Genomic DNA, 17,871 nt, shown 5'->3' with positions numbered 1-17,871 from the left:
TAATAAACTTAATATTAATTTTGAAGTAGATTTGCTTGTTTTATACCTAATCTTTATTAATTGAGATAATTTAAAAATATTTTTACTATTTATGTGATCTTACATGTAATCAAACATAAATTACAATAACTATTACCACAATGCTTGTAATGCAATTTCAGTGATTTTCCAAAATTCTATCAGTTATGATATTAATACAAAAATGTAATAAATAAAATTATGCAACAAGCAAACTAACGCAGTTGTTTAAAAGAAAAATGTTTCTCAGCCTGTAATTTTAATGTCAAGAGTTTAATCATATGTTTAAGTTGGATATCCTGTCAAGCATTTTCCCCGCCTTTAAATGGCTAAATCTGGAATAATTTTACGTAGTACTATTGTGGAGAATCCACGATTAAGAACAAAACTTCTTCATCTCCGCAGACGGATACCTTTTCTCTTAAGTGTGCAAATGTTTTTTATGAGATAGTAATCTTTTTTATTTTATTTTAGCATTATTATTCTGATATTTATAGTATATATATATTTTATGTTCTGTAATATTATAATTTAATCTAATACTAAAAATCACTACTATATAGTAATTTCATATTTAAGTATTAAATACGATATTTCAAATTCAATAAATCAAATAAACTTCTATATATTTGTTACACGTTTATTAAGTGTTTATTAAAGGTGTAACAAATATTAAATTATCAACAGAAGAACAAAAGTCTGCGCTATGTCCCCGATCAAAAGAATTTCTTACGAAGAAGAAAAAAAGAAGAATCCTGAGCTGAAGGATTCGGATATACAAATTCTAAAGGATTGGTGCGCGAAACAACAACATCTACCGAAAATTTTAGACAGTGAATATGTGTTGTTCCTGCATAGTAACTACTATGGCATCGAATCTGCTAAGAATACCATCGAGGCATATTACTCATCCAGAACTCATATGCCAGAATTTTTCTCCAATCGAGACCCACTTGGAACAAAACAGCTGCGAGAGATGTTTACAGTCGCGTAAGTATTTTTGTAATACTAATTATCAAATAATTTTTTACTATTTCTTGTCATATCGTAAATATATAGTCATACATATTTACAAGAATAAGTCAAAACATAAAGGGATATTTAAGGAATCAAACTCTTTGATAAAGTCTATTTACTTTTCATTTACTTTTTTACTTTTCCTCATAAATCACAATGTAACAAAAAAATTTTTTCTTCAAAAATTTCCGTTATACTATTTGGAAAATAGAAAAATTAGAATGAGTTAAAAAAGCTGTCACCAAAATTTAAAAAATGTCATTGAAATTAATTAATTAAAGTTAACGTAACTAATATTTTTAAAGATTGCGGCATTAATAATTAGAAATTATTCGTATGATTTAATTTAATTAAATTAATTAAATCTCTTTGAAAAGGTCGACGATAACATTAACGACGCAGACGAAGGAGGGATATAAGCTTATTTACGCGAGACTTATAAATTACGAGCCCTCACGCTTTGTTTACACCGAAATAATGAAATACTTCACCATGGTAATGGATTTATGGTTGTACACCGAAGGGACTGCGGAAGGTCATGTGATTATTATCGACATGGAACATGTTACCTTTGCTCATGCCGGCCGTCTTAGCCCCATAGCAATTAAAAAGTATCTCTATTATCTGCAAGAAGCTATACCAATCAGACTTAAAGGTCTGCACTTTATCAACACCAATGCGGTCATGGATATCATTTTGGCGATGATGAAGCCATTCATGAAAAAAGAGTTGATGGAAGTGGTGAGAACAGTGCAATTTTACTATGAAAAAAGAGTCCCAATAAATGAAGAACAAAATCTTGTCCTTTAATGAATTCTAAATTGATTTTTGATATGATAATTGATTTGATATTAAAAATTGGAAGATTGTGACGAGATAAATAATATTTTCTCTGAAACTAGATAAATTTACATTTTCGGCAATAAATTTATTTCTATCATTTTTTTAAATTGATTCAATTTGCATTAATTTGCAGTTACATATTCATACGACACCGAAGGAAACACTGTCAAAATTCGTACCTTTAGAAGCATTTCCGTGCGACATAAGCTTACCTGGAAAAGCTAGACCGCTGAAGGAATTGCACGAGGAACAATTGAAAAAACTGGAGGATCATCGTGAATGGTATTTGCAGGACGAAGTTGCTGGACGCGTGAACGAAGCTTTAAGAGTGGGGGAAAACAAGACGATGGATCTATTTGGAGTCGAAGGAAGTTTCAAGAAACTTGATATAGATTGATCAGATTGACCACCTTCCCATCGAGAACGTTGTTCCAATAACACTTTAAAATGATGTCTTAGAATCTATTTCAAGATTGTCTGTTAATCAGTATCTGTTTTAATTATAATTGCATGCATACTTTAATTTGCATTTTTAATTACAATTGAATACATAAATTTTATATGCAATAACCCTGAAAAGAAAAAAAAATGTTAATGTTATAGTAACTAAGATAAAATATCAATGCGAGTTAATAATGTGTTTATAAAAGTTAAAAAAGTTGAAAAATATTTTCCAACAAAGTAATATGTAATTAACGATAATCACAACTTGTAAAAAACTAAGAAACATTTAACAAATTAATCTACTTGCTCATAATAACAAGAAACATTAATATAACTTTTTAATTTAGGTATAATTATACAATTTGCATATTTCTAGTATGTTATTATGTGAACATATCAAAGACGCTCACAGTATAATACAACGTATATAACGTCTGATATAAATGTTGCATTCCAGAATCGCAATGTCATTCCATATACGTCGTTACGCCTGTGAGAATTCCATCTTATATAAGCGAAGTTTTACTGCCTGAGGGATTTTTTAAACTTTGACCTCCTAATTGCAGTACGATATTTACGTGCAGTCTGTCAAGCGCGACATTGCTGCAAAATCGAAAGAAGAACTTGTTTTGATCTTCTAATTATATCTTTAATTGTTTGACACTTTCGTAATTATGAATTTTAACAGAGCAATTATACATGCCACGATGCATACGTAATGCATTGTAGCGATTGCACCAAGCGCCAAATCATTTGAATTATTATATTTTATCGATTGTTCTTTTTTTACTTCTTTTGGACTTTAACATATGTATATTACGACTATATGCACTAATACGATCTCTGTTCGACATTTGTGAGGTAATCAATGAGGTAATCATTCCTGTATTGAACGGCATTCTCGGCGCAATAAATATCTGGACATTCTTGTTTAGAAATCAGTAAGTGATTGGCTATCGTATAAAAGGTAGTGATATTTTACGTACGCTACATTACGTACGTTTGATTATAAAACAATTCCACCTGTAAGTAATTTAATTTTTTCTCTAAATAGAAATATTGTTCTAATTTTCACTGATTGTATTAACTAAATGTGAACGACTTAACTTGTAAGTTACTGTTTAAAAATATAAATAAAGTAAAATTATGGAAAGTCAATATATCTATTTATTTATTTTAATTAAAAATTATTAAATGTAAATAATATATGATATTATTATTTTATTAAAAACTATATTATTATTTTAATTATTAAAAAAGCGTAAGCTGCGATAACGATAAAAGTGACCTATGCAATTTTGAATTATATGATTTATAGTAACATGCTGTCATTATTGTAAAAACATTAAAAATTATTTTTAAAATTGTAAAACAAATTTTTACAAAAAATAAGAAACATTTTATAGACGTTCAACATTGAGCAATTTTTAAACCGCTGTAACTCAGTAAAAAATCATCGCAGACCAAAAATTAAAAAAAGTATTTTAAAGTTTGAAGTTTGCACCTTTACGTGCTTTAAGCCATTTTTCGAAAAAATTTTATCCCGAAAAAGAACATTATTTTGTTCTTTAAAATTATGTATCTTCAATACTTGATGACAAATGTTTTTCAAAATTCATGACCAAGTGGCAAAAACTACGACTCTTTATCTGCAAAACGCGTATTTAAAAATGTCTCAACAATTTTTCTCTGAGCTAAGTTACGTGACTTTGAAGTAATAAATTCAACTATAGTCTTTATTCAAAAACTTTTGACTGGCAGTACATCCACGTTTCCATTCTCTTCTTTCTACTTTTTAGATTTAAAAATTAAATACCTTTGTTCACCTTGACTTTTTGCATTTTTTAAAGGATAAATTATAAATTAAAATAAATGCAAATTTTTTAGATCACACAATTAACTTGCTTGACAACGATGTCGAGACTACCACCTCGATATGTTCCTCTAGAGGTAGAGCTCAAACGAAATCTGGAACTCAAGATGTCGGATCTACAGATATTGAAGGATTGGATGGATAAGGAACCTCATTTGCCGAATATAAATACGACATATTTACTTTTTTTCTTGTATAGTAATTATTACCATTTAGAACCGACTAAGAGAACAATAGACAACTTTTACACCTTGAGAACACATACGCCGGAATTATTCGCCAACAGAGATCCGCTTGCGTGGAAGGAACTGCGAAGAGCCTTTACCGTTACGTGAGTTTTCCTGTTAAACTATTAAGATCAAATATTTGTGATTAAAAATTCTGAATATATAAGAGAAGGAGCTCATTCTACGATAGGGCGATCGTGCCATTAGAGCAGAAAACCAAGGAAGGATACATTATGACGTACTGCAGATTTCTGGATTCAGATTCGAGTAAATTCAATCATAACGAGTGTGTCAAATATTTGTTTATGACATGTGAGGTGCAAAATCTGGTAAACGGCACTTCCAACGGACACATCATGATTCTCGACGCGACGGGACTGTCCTTTGGCCATGTGTCTCAGATAAATGTAACAATTTTGAAGAAAATCTTGTTCTACATACAAGAAGCTGCTCCCATTCGATTAAAAGCCATACACATACTGAACACCATGCCAATGGTAGATGTGCTGCTGAATATCGTTAAGCCCTTTGTAAAAGCAGAAATTCTGAAAATCGTAAGTCAGCAATGTGTTATCGCGTAGTAAAAATATTTTGTTTTGTCTATTAACGAATAAACATTTGCTGTTTCAGTTGCATTTTCATTCAGACTTGGAGACCGTGAAAAAATTCCTGCCGATCGAGGCTCTGCCGAACGAGAGCGGCGGAAAAGCGGGACCTGTCGCAGAAATCGTTGCCAAGCATATCGAATTACTGGAAGAATTTCGCGAATGGTTTCAATACGACGAGACTGTCGGCCGAGTAAATGAATCTTTGCGAATTGGCAAATTTCATAATGCCGATAGTTTATTCGGTACAGATGGTAGCTTTAAAAAACTCGAGATAGATTAATGTTTCATCAAGATAAATTAATCCTCGAAAGATAAATTGTTATTCATGTAAATGTTATTTGTCTGCCAAATGCTGAAAAACATCTTATTTTTATTATATCCAATAATTCTTTTCATTAATTGTGCATTGTATCCATTATTCATACACCTATACATCCATTAATGCACTAATACATCGTGAAGGCAAAGAGGAAAGACAAAATTTGTAATATAATTTATAAAATTAATTTGTAGTACAGGTTGTATATAAAAATATATTGTTCCTAATAATAATTGTCATGTTGTTGTTATTGCAATTGCTGCTGAGCTACTCCGGGAATTATTATAATTTGTTATGTCTATGTATACATGTTTATTAATACTCAATTAAATTTATAATTAAGTGTTTCTCCGGTTGTTTATGCCGTAAAGACGCGCTACTGGAACCTTGACGTGTATGTGCGGTTGCATATAATGCCCAGAGAAGTTACACGTATCGTAACGCATAATTTCACGCACGCTCCTCTCATTATTACGATTGGTTTATAATACAAATTAAATTCATACACCTGCGGTAAAAAAATACGCTTTTAAGTAGTTCTTGCCAAGCCTTTGAATTGTTCGGTCTATCTTTACTAGCTTAAAAAAAAACGCATTGAATATTCAGACAGAAAAATAGCAGTAATTTTTAATCAGGTAATTTTTAATTCATAATATTAAATTAATTGACTCTCTATTAATGTTTAGCTCGGATACATTAATTCATATACATTATGTAGTGATAAACGTTATATTTATCGATGAAAAAATGGGTGGAATGTGAAGATCTGGATATTTAAAATATTTTTTGCAAGTTGTACACAAAAATTCCGTAATTTAAAAATTGCACAAGTATAGTACTAACGTTCTTATTAATTACTAATTTAGAATAATGTATTACGTATAGCATATGTTTCGAACCTCGCGCACATCTAAGAAATAAACATACGGATCAATTAAAAATCAACTTAAGTTGTAGACTTTTTAAATAAAATCATAAATATTTGTATTAGCATTTTAAATATGAGCAAAGCCGGATGTACAATTTTGTGGCCCCTAAACTATGATCTTAAGGAGGCCCCCTCTTATTAACAAAAAATACATTTTTTTAAATCTTTTCTATACTAAAGAGGCCCCCTTATAATGTGAGGCCCCTAAGCTGTAGCTTATCTAGCTTATGTGTAGATCCAGCACTGAATATGAGTGACCCATTAACAAAAGTCCAGTTGAGTGGTAGACTTTTCTGAAAGATTTGTGCCAAAAGTGATAAGAGCCAAAAGTTAAAATATCGGAAAACGGTGAAACATGAGTTCAAAGTTTTCGAAAAAGCAACTTTTCGGAATGGGTGTGGATCCCCCCCTCTACGCCCTGGGGGGCGAGGAGCAGAATAGGGGTGGAAAATGTTAAATGGCACTATGGATCAAGTGGGAATCATTTAAAAGGGCGTTTCAAGACAAGAACAATGATTTTTTTAAATGTTTACTACAATTTTCCAGTCAAAAGTGGTGGTGGATCAAAAAAAAGGGGGTGAACTTTCGAAAAGCTATCACCTCCGATTTTATATTCAGCCTAAATACTTATTTTATCTAGTAAATAATATTCTTAAATGGATTTTGGCGCAAATGCCCCCTCCGCCCCCAACTCTCTCAAAGATTCAAAAATAAAACTGTTTTTGTTAATTATTTCAGAAAGTATTCATTGTACGGAAAAAGTTGTCAAACATAAAATGAAGCCCATAAAAAGCTCTACAAATAATGTCTTATACATATTTTACCTAACTTTAATATTTTAGTCGTTTTAACAATTAACAGTCGCCATATTGGATCCGCCATTTTGAATTTTGCAATTTTGACAACAGATTCGAATTCAGCAGCCCAAAAAACTTTAGGATATCAAGTTTGTACATACATATATGATACATTACCACGTTTGGCACTTTTTTTTGTACATATATGATACATTACCACTCAACTAGTTAAATCCACTTGAAATTTTTTTGGCGGGGAAAAAATTTTATATAATTTTTATCATTCAAGTTATCAATAAAAACTTTTTTTTTTTAATTAAAAAAATGTCATTGTATAAATATAAACGTATCAGTGGCGGATTTTAGGAAAAAGGCTCGATCCGCAAACGTTACAAGGAGCCCATTTTTATGCAGATAGGGCCCGTTTTTAACACTTATTAACGTGTTATTCGCGTATTTTAACGAATTTCGATTATGTTGAATCTGATGACTAATGACTAAATTTGCTCTCAAAATTTCTGTCTTTCCCATTTGTAGCTTTTAAAATTTGTCGCCTACTCCAAATGAAACCAATCTCAATCAGTCTGAAAATGAAACATAGCGAGCTGATACTTCTCATTGCGTTTATGTTCTTTGATAGTAGAATTAGGAGTACCGTAGTCTATTTCACGATTTTACGCGTTACACGCCACCCCGGGTTACTTTAAATGTTAATAAATAATTTTTTTTATGGAGGCCGGAGAGGCGGGGGCCAAATGTCGATTTGCGGACCGTTAAATCCGCCACTGGTACATATACAATAATGACACTGATATATTACGTAACAATTATTATAAAATACATTTTTTAGAGTACAGTGCTACTAAATTTTAATAATGCTGAAAACTATTACGTTGGAAGAGGAAATGAAGAAGAATTCGCAGCTGAAGCTATCAGATATACAATCGTTGAGAGAATGGTGTGAAAAACAACCGCACCTACCAATAATTGAGGACGTTTTTCTCGCAATGTGTCTTCATAGCAACTACTATCGACTGGAACCAACAAAAAGCACAATCGAGAATTATTACACAACTAGAACGCATGTGCCGGAATTTTTCTCTCATCGGGATCCTCTCGGAGGAAAGAATCTGCGACAAGCTTTCAAAGTGGCGTAAGTCCGTAATTAATATTCATAACTAAATATTTTACATTTTTGGTATGGCATTAATTTAGAAATTTATAAAATCTCGGGCGATTAAGATCAATTTGATTAAAAATATACTTTTTAAAGTGTGATAATCAATATTTCTACCAACATTTTGAATATATTTATGTATCAATTAGTTAAAATAGATTGATTTGATTTAAAAAAGGGCTAACCTTCCTCTGAAAGGGATAACGAAGGATGGGTACAGGATCATGTACGGTGCATTTCTCGACACTGATGCTTCTCACTTTGTCTACAACGACAATGTCAAGTATTTTTTGATGGTATGCGACGTGTGGCTTCTGACGGAGGGCACGAATAACGGTTACATTTATTTCGCCGACGCTAGCGCACTATCTTTCGGTCATGTCGCACGAATGAGTCCGTTGGGACTTAAAAAATATTTATATTACATTCAAGAAGCGGCCCCGATACGTCTGATGGGAATTCATTTTATTAACGCACCACCTGCCATGGAATTGTTAATGAATATGATGAAACCTTTTATGAAAAAAGAAATGATAGATATGGTAGGTACCTTAAGTTAAAATTCATACCCAGGTAGCAAATCGTGCAGAAGCTGTAATTCCAGATTTACTCTATGATGTAGAGAACAATATAATTCTTCAACTTTCGATCAAATTTAAAATAACACGTGAGAAATTCATAAATTCCACACTAATTTTTAATTATTGACTAATAAATTGTGAGTGTCCAATTTTGATTTTGACCTCCCTATTTCACGCTATAACAAATTTTTCTCTTGATTGACTCTTTTAGATCCATTTTCACTCATCGTTGAAAAGTGCTTCAGAGTACGTTCCGGTTGACATACTACCGAACGAAGTGGGTGGAAAAGCAGGTTCCATGCATAACTTAGCTGAAGTACAAGTGAGAAAGCTCGAAGACTATCGCGAATGGTTCTTGATGGATGAAGCAACCAGACGCGTTAACGAGGCGTTGCGAATCGGCAAGAGAAAATCGGCGAGCGATTTGTTCGGTGTGGAAGGTAGCTTTAAGAAGCTCGAAATAGATTGAACAAAATTTATCTAATTTAATGCAAATTTTCTGGTTGATTATTCTGCTCGCAAGCAGTATCTTTTCGGACTTTTTAAAAATATATTTTATTTAGAATGCACTTTATAACGTACATATGAAACTCTACAGATTTAAAAATAAACAAATTTTTTTCACACAAAAAATGTGATATTTGCTAGAAACTAATAACTCTTCCAAAATTTATGTAGAATATCTCAAAATTTTTACAATTTAACTATAGGCTTAATTGTAAAGATTCATAATATGTACTATTGAAAATTAGAAAAGGAATTTCAATAAAAGATATTTTTGTCAAATAAAAATCTAATTAATCAAAAATCTGTAATTAAAAGAATATCTGAACAGGTTTTGCGATATTTTGTACATAAAATTATCTAACTTATGATATAACATAAGCGAATAAACAGCATTAATGATATCTAATCATGTTATCTTATCTAAAGTACCTAATTATTTCTATTGTACGTATAAGATGTTATGTACGTAAGAAATCAAAGATCAAGGAAAACCAGTAACATAGCAAAATATTAAAAAATGAGTTTAAAGTTTAAACCTGCAAGCGTCTGTTAATTTATACCTGCAGCATTTATAACAGAAATGCCCAACTAATCAACCGCGACGTGTTTTTTTATAAATCTTGTTCACATTTTGATTTTTACTTTGTCTCATTCTATTATAAAATTTATGTTTCTAATTTTAATATTTATTTTGTTCCTATTTATTTGTTTATATTTTGACACTTAGTTTGTCTCTACTGATATGTTTAATAAACGTTGAAATTAAATTCTAATTTTATATCTTTCTCCCGTGGATAGAGCGACATAGATAGAGCGCGAGATCGCTCTATTAAAAAAAGTAGCTTGCATGTACAAAGAGATTGGGCAGCATTGATTTATAAAATATTCATTATTCTTACGGCATAGTGCAATGTCTGAAATGTGATACAGCGTAATGGTCCATCTGACAATCTGACTAAAGTAAAAAAAGAAAAATTTAATTTAATTTAATAAATAATGTTATTATCTACATACTATCGACATGTTTTTTTAAATAAAAACCATTACATGTAATAACATTACTTAACCTGCTGTCAATATTATTCGTTAGCCCACTTTTTACAAAATTAATTATTGAAATTCCAAATTTTTATAAACAGGTATGTACTGGCTAAAGAAAATCAGCTTTTTGACAACATAAAGTGAAGAAAGCTACATGAATCCATACAATGTCTTCAATAAAGTGCATTACTTGGGAGGAAGAAATCAAGAAAAATCCTGAGCTGAGGATGTCGGATATAAAGATTTTAAAGGAATGGTGTGAGAAGCAATCACATTTATTGAAATTTAAGACGTGCAACTCACCATAAAGATTCTACTTATCTAAAGATTGTATCCGATTATGCCATTTGTTGTAGCAATTTAATTGTCACGATAAATTGCCGCAACTTTTTTATTATCATACTACGCAATTTGTAGAAGCAATTTGATTGCAGTGATTGTACAAGATTTAGATCCAGTTCTAAATCTAGCAACTAGTTGTATGCAATTATAGTAATATTTTTGTTTTTATGTATTTGCTAACAAGACAACTGTATTTTATGTGTCATATCCAAGTCATATCAACATAATCGTAGCATTTTATTTTGTAGTTGACAATAGTTTAGTTTACATTTAAAACTTGTGTCTAAAACTGTTAAAAACTGTTAAAAACTTGTTACTTTAGTTGCATGTAGTGTGATAAGTCACAAAAATAATTGCTGCAACTAGTAAGTTGCGGCAATTAAGTCGCTGCAATAAGTTGCATGAAAAATTGTATAGTCTGATGCTGGCTCTAGAGCCACTTTTTCCAACGTCGATTAATGTTAATCGACGATTTCAATTTGTTAATAGAATTGCTAACATGAAGAATAAAATATCTTCATTAAAGGTGACAAAAATTTTAAATCTTTTTCTTTTTTGATGACCATATTTCATTCATGTTAGCAATTTTATTAACAAATTGAAATCGTCGATTAACGTTAACTGACGGTTTCAACGTATTAATAGAATTACTAACATAAAGAATAAAATATTTTCATTAAAGATAACAAAAATTTGAAATCTTTTTCTTTTTTAATGATGATATTTTATTCATATTGGCAATTTTCGACAAATTGGAATCTTCGATTAAAGTTAACCGACGTTGGAAAAAGTGACCCTAAAGGCCGATTGTTCCAACTTCTTGGTAAGTTTACCCGTCGTTATTTATTAACAAATATCAGTAATCCTTACTCGATGATTGGAATACCAAGTAAAATTACCTCTTGGTAATAACAATAGAGGTAATTTTATACGGTTCAATCATCGAGTAAGGATTACTGATAGTTATGAATAGGTAACTGGTGAGTAAACCTACCGAGACGTTGGAAAAATCGATTAGTCAAATAATTTAGCAACCAAATTTTGTTCGAGAATTCAGACTAATTTTTAGTATAGGTAGATACAGGTAGATACACTATTTGTGAACTCAAATTAGTACGAGTCGATATATAATAGACCCGCTTCTATCAACTTTACCTAATCGGCAGTTTAGCAAACCCTCAGTTAAACCTGAACCTGAGTTAAAACCAAAGGTAATGCTGATTGGTTTTTACCACGATTACATCGAGAACGATTAACTAAACCTATACTACATATATGTTTTATTACGCTGAAATTATTTAAAGACAGAACGCTGATTGGTTTAATATTAGAGACCCTAGAACTAGGATCTCTAGTCTAGCATTGATTCTGATCTCTAATTGAAAATAAAAACTATTGATGTTATTGACTTTAAATTGACTTCTATTATTGACTATTATTGAATTCTTAAATCACGTTGCTGGAAACGGCCCAATATAAGTTATTTTGTGCATATAAAATAATATTTTAACTTTAATAATGAGTAATATAATAAACGTAAACGAGTGTTAAATTTTTCAATAGCAGAAAAAAGTATTTTGATCTATTTAATTTTCAAATATAAAAATGTGATAGAAAACAAGAAGTCTGACATGGTAACTTCAAAAAACAGAGAAAAATATTGGAAAATAATAGAAAATTTGTTTAATAGTATGTCCTCGACCGAATTTAGAACATCAGAGAATTTAAAAAATTGCTGGGACAATTTAAAAAAAACTAGAAAATTTTTTGCCGATGAGAAATTTCAATTGTATAAATGTATGATGTACAGGTAATATTTTTATCTTATGTTTTTTGTGGAATATTACATATTATCTGCTATGAACATAATTTGAGAAATATATATATAATTAAGATATAATTTAAACTTGTAATTATAATTATAAAATAATACTAAAGAACTTACTTATTTGCCAAAAATTCTAACTCTTTTCTAATATGTTCCAATATTAATAATACCAAATCTTTACTTAATCTAAATCGCATTTTAAATTCAACGTTATTTAATGTTTCAAAATAATTAACTCACTGTTTAAATCTTTTTCTTCTTTGTTCAAATTGTTCAATATTTTTATCATCAGAATCTGAGGACCACAAAGGATTAAAATACGCCATCATATCAACAAAATAATAATTATTATTTTTCACAATTATTTTTAATGTATCTGTAACGTGTCAACCACTGTGAATGAATGTTGAGTTTGAGTTTTGACAATATGATATCCAATAAAGATCAGGATACATATTTGATGATATGATATATAGAAATAAAAATAGAGTATTGCTAGTAACATTTCTTAAAATCGGCGTTTAATTATTTTAAACGGTCGAGATCGATCGTTTAACTTAAACTCGGTTTACAGATATTTAAACGCCGTTAAATAATTGGTGGAAACCAATATTCAGGTTAAGTTAAGATAACCGAATGTCACTAGAGTTTAATTTCTTAAACCACGTTGGTTGAAACGGCCCATAGTAGAGGGCCATGGTGATAGTTTGGATTTTTCGTTACCTGACACAGCATACCTATCAGCATTTTTCTTCTGGTCGTTATCGTGTAAGGACGTATTTTTTTACGAGAAAATTTCCGTTCTGTATAAGTACGCAGTAAGTAAGTTTACGTATATATTCTTTTCATTGCGTGTAATGCAACTTCTTTTTTCGATCTTATTCGATCTTTTTTTATTTTCTTTTTTCACGTATAGCTGCGATATAAAGAATCAGAATTTTTTAGAGTCACAAAAATGACAAACTTTCTATTTACTTTGTTGCATTATTTTGTAAGTACTGCTGCCTTGACGATTTTACTTTATAATGTGCAAAAAACGTGTAAAATTAGATCGTACATAGTTTATGGTACAATTGTGAGTATTGTGCTTTATAATTAAAATAAATGAAAATAACAAATCAAAGCTCTTCTATTTGAAAATACTAATAAATAGGGTAAAAAGCCAAAGCAGAGGTTATCATACTTCCAAAAATTTATAATTAATTAAAATATATCATATAAAACGTAATAAACATTTCGACCATAAAACTTTTATCGAGCGACTGTGAAACGATACACATCTCCGAGAGTGATTTTGTTTATTCAGGTTTGACTTATTCAGATGAGTTAATTTAATCGTTAATACAGATTAAATTTTTAAATTTCAGTTTAGTTCTTGACACTTTAGTTTTACCGTTTGACTCTCATTTTACCGTATTGGATACTGATATTTGGTTTTTTCTGTCTTCGATCGAACGACACGCTCACATCAAGGAATTTAAACCAAGTTAATTTGCATACAAACTTATTTTATAACCATACTGATCAAAATCCATGACCGAAACGTTTATATTATATTTTACATGATACGTTTTAATTAATTATATATTTTTGAACATGACAACCTTGCTTTGACTCTTTAGTTTATTATATTCTATTTATTTTTATTTATATATTTTTTTAATTAATCCATTATAATTAGTCCCTATGTTAATCTGATTCAGTCAACGGTATTCATATCACAAATATTTAAAGAGACGAAACTTTGACAAAGCATACTAATGACAGTATTGTGACTAGTGACAGTTTGATTTCTCTTTTTAAAGCAAAACATAATTTCATACTAACTAATCTACATGTAAATATTTTATAAACAAAAAAGTAATTATTATCATCGCTCATAAGCATTAGCTTTGTTTTAAGACACTATTCAACAATAATCACCTGGCCAGATGTAATTTTGTTCGTGGTGTAAATTGCACTGCGTCTTCTTTATTATCACTTGCTAACAATCGTGCGTATGCGACTTGAATCATGCCGACAAGTTCCAAATTAACAATATCGTACATTTTTTTCAGATTCACGTAAATGCTGTGTGTTAATGTCACGCAATCTTCGGCACGCTAATGACAAATGATATTTTTACATGATACTTGTGCATTTCTTAAAGTCATTCTCATAGATTTTGTTGAGACATAATTCTTCTTTTGTGACAAACACTTTTAACAAAATACGCGTATAATCACGTCCACAATATGAAAGTACTGGCTAAACAAACAAGTACTGGATAATCGTGTATAAATACAAATATGTGTAAATTCCTACACCCACCTAACCCACACGTGCTACACACGTATTCGAAGACATTACATATTAAATCACCACGAGGTTTCGAAACTCTAGCTATACATATTAATTCCGTAGATTAATCTCAATGTTTTTAAATATTAACTTCTAAATAATAATTTTTAAATGTGCTGATAAATGTTTATAGATTTGTGTGCAATCTATCACGATATGCATATTAATGCATACTCATCTTCTATTGATGTATTATTTGTAGAATTTGTGTTATATGTATGAAGAAATGAAACATATGGAGATAACGTAACATTGACTTGTACATTAATACCTTTTAGTTATTTCTTTCAAGTCTCATTATTCATTGCGTTAAATTTGCATGTCAGCGGTTCGCTAAATTGCACGTCTTCCGTTTCTGCTGATTGATGAAACTATGTTTTTATAAAATGAATTTTCATGCCATTCCATTCTGAAAATAATATGTTACGTGCGTTGAAACGTACTCAGTTGTCACGCCACATACACTGTATTGCCGTTTTGGCTCGGCATAGCTTAAAAGTTCTATTATATCCAAGGATTTCAATCAGTGCCTTTCAAGACGCTGACTCAAAACACTGAACAAGTTCTTCACATTAACAACACGTGACTTCTATATATTTTGAATACCACTATCCAATAGGTGCCAGCAGTTTTGTACTAATAAAATCAGTTTATCATTAACGGTCGATGAGTGTATATAAATTGAAAATAGGTTTGATTCGCTGATATAGTTTGCTGAGAACTTTATTATTGAAGGCATTAATTTGAATTCAGATTTACTACTAAGTAAACGATGGCTTCGATAAAACTTGTGACATTTGAAGAGGAATTGAAGAAAAATCCAAAAGAGTTGAAAGAAGATGATGTACAGATGCTGAGAGAGTGGTGTAAGAAGCAACCGCATCTGCCAGAGATATCGGACAGCGAGTTGGCCTTATTCTTGCATAGCAATTATTACCGACTCGAACCGACAAAAACTACTATCGACACTTTCTTCACGGTGAGAACCCACGTGCCCGAATTCTTCAGCAATCGAGACCTTATTAACAACAAGGAGCTCAAAAAGGCCTCGCTAACAGTGTAAGTATAGTTGTGATGTGCTTTTTTCATTATTTGTTACTCACGGCACTTTCATATAATTAATAAATGCAGCGATATCTCTTTTTCGGAAATTTGACAGATAAAGTAAAGACGTTTTTATTATCGATAGGACACAGCATATTTTGGAAGGAACTACTAAAGAGGGCTACAAAATCATCTTTGGACGATTGATTGACAACGATCCATCGCATTTTGTTTACAATGACGCCATGAAGCTGCTAAATATGGTGATTGATTTGTGGCTCTACACCGAGGGCACGTGCGACGGTCATGTGATATTATTCGACATGAATAATGTGTCTTTTGGTCACGTCGGCCGTTTGAGCCCGATGGGTCTAAAGAAGTTCCTCTACTATCTGCAGGAAGGATTGCCAGTCAGACTGAGAAGCTTCCACTTTATGAATGCTTCTCCGGTAATAGATATCATCCTAAATATGATGAAACCTTTTATGAAGAAGCAACTAATGGATATGGTAAGATCAAATTTGTCACATACGCAGTATTCAAAAATTTAAATCACATAAAAGCAAGAGATAAGATTTCTATCCGATATACCTAAATTGCTCTACGAACACTGCATTCGTTTGCATTTCGCAATTTACGAACAATTCTACTATTAAATGTATCGTCCAAATTACTTTCTACTTGAATAATCTTTTTTTCTTTTAAATATATAAATAAGAAACAATTATATATATTTTATATATTTATATTGCGACGCATATAATATATATTCTTATTTATTTTCTCGAAGAAAATTTAGTTAAAACAGAGTTATGTGAATTTCAGTTCCATATGCATACTTTAACTGACACCTTGGAAAAATTCATACCGCTCGAAATTCTTCCGAATGAAGCAGGTGGTAAAGCAGGTCCAATCATGGAATTACACGCCAAGCAGATGAAGCGGTTGGAGGAACACATTCCTTGGTTCAAAGAGGAAGAAGCCAATCATCGCGTCGACGAATTGCTGCGACCTGGTAAGGCAAAGTCAGCTACCGATTTGTTCGGCGTTGAAGGTAGCTTTAAAAAGCTTGAGATTGATTGATCGAATATCACATCAGATTTGATTTTCTCGGTCCACGGTAATTGCATGCTCGGTATTTTTAGAATATAACAACCCAATTTTTTAAATTATAACAGTAATCTACTATCAGCACAGCTAAAATTATTTATAAATTTCAATGGCATTAATTGCAGAATAATAATAACTACAATTGTGCTGTTGATTAGATTAGATATGTGATGGCAGTCACAATTGCCTGCACAGGCTATAAGAATTATAATAATTATATTAATTCACCTTTTATCTTATTTTTATGTCACTATTATATTAATGTATTACTTCATTTTTGGTAATCAGGTTTTTTTATTTACTTTTTGTAGTCACATCTCAACAAAATCCTGCAGACACTTATCCTAGAGAACTCATACTTTATCCGTTTGAAAACCGTAATCGGACAATAATATAAAAATGAGTTAAATTGACGAAGTAATGAAAATGAAGTAATAAAAGTGAAAAATAAAAATTAATGAAATGAGAAATGAAGTAAATTGTGAAAATAAAATTTTAGCGTTTTTTATTAACTGCAGGCTTAAGGAGAGGTTGTTTTTGTTTGAAATAATAATAAAAAAATAATATACATGTGATGTGACATTTTAACACAACGCGAAGAAAATGTCGCGATTCTGATGAATGAATGGTTAATAGGAAATGTATTGTTATATTGTAAACCAAACTTACTGCACTAGCGCATGAGACGTTAACATTTGTGATTAATGTAATCAATTACTTTTGTCAAATATAAGCAATGTAATTAATAATAATGTAACTAATAAACGTCCATTTGATTTCAATAAACAAATGCAAAAATTACTATCAGTATAAACAATAATTTATAT

At 30.7% G+C, this 17,871-nt stretch overlaps 3 protein-coding genes across 4 annotated transcripts; all 3 read left to right on the top strand.

Moving 5' to 3' along the window:
• The first annotated feature begins 356 nt into the window (after positions 1 to 356).
• On the top strand, positions 357 to 3,480 carry LOC136996894 (alpha-tocopherol transfer protein-like). Of its 2 annotated transcripts, none has more exons than XM_067358745.1 (4): positions 357 to 443; positions 706 to 1,008; positions 1,413 to 1,776; positions 2,012 to 3,480. In XM_067358745.1, exons 2-4 carry the CDS (start codon positions 725 to 727, stop codon positions 2,273 to 2,275), a joined length of 912 nt encoding a protein of 303 aa, XP_067214846.1. In that variant the 5' UTR covers positions 357 to 443; positions 706 to 724; the 3' UTR covers positions 2,276 to 3,480. The 2 variants fall into 2 exon arrangements, with proteins under 2 accessions (XP_067214846.1, XP_067214847.1); XM_067358746.1 differs by having other exon boundaries at positions 395 to 468.
• LOC105673486 (alpha-tocopherol transfer protein-like) lies at positions 3,215 to 5,582 on the top strand. Its single transcript, XM_067358747.1, has 4 exons — positions 3,215 to 3,347; positions 4,210 to 4,526; positions 4,613 to 4,976; positions 5,053 to 5,582. Exons 2-4 carry the CDS (start codon positions 4,237 to 4,239, stop codon positions 5,308 to 5,310), a joined length of 912 nt encoding a protein of 303 aa, XP_067214848.1. The 5' UTR covers positions 3,215 to 3,347; positions 4,210 to 4,236; the 3' UTR covers positions 5,311 to 5,582.
• A 283-nt stretch (positions 5,583 to 5,865) lies between these two features.
• LOC105673485 (uncharacterized) lies at positions 5,866 to 17,845 on the top strand. Its single transcript, XM_012369138.2, has 8 exons — positions 5,866 to 5,984; positions 7,925 to 8,227; positions 8,430 to 8,793; positions 9,044 to 9,293; positions 15,658 to 15,949; positions 16,080 to 16,443; positions 16,760 to 16,949; positions 17,356 to 17,845. The coding sequence occupies exons 2-8, from the start codon at positions 7,950 to 7,952 to the stop codon at positions 17,439 to 17,441; spliced, it is 1,824 nt and encodes a 607-aa protein (XP_012224561.2). The 5' UTR covers positions 5,866 to 5,984; positions 7,925 to 7,949; the 3' UTR covers positions 17,442 to 17,845.
• The last annotated feature ends 26 nt before the right edge of the window (positions 17,846 to 17,871 follow it).

The sequence above is a fragment of the Linepithema humile genome, chromosome 7 (assembly GCF_040581485.1).
Source record: "Linepithema humile isolate Giens D197 chromosome 7, Lhum_UNIL_v1.0, whole genome shotgun sequence".
NCBI lineage: Eukaryota > Metazoa > Arthropoda > Insecta > Hymenoptera > Formicidae > Linepithema > Linepithema humile.
The sequence above is the reverse complement of the archived record's forward strand: the minus strand, read 5'-3'. Positions and strand labels throughout refer to the sequence as shown.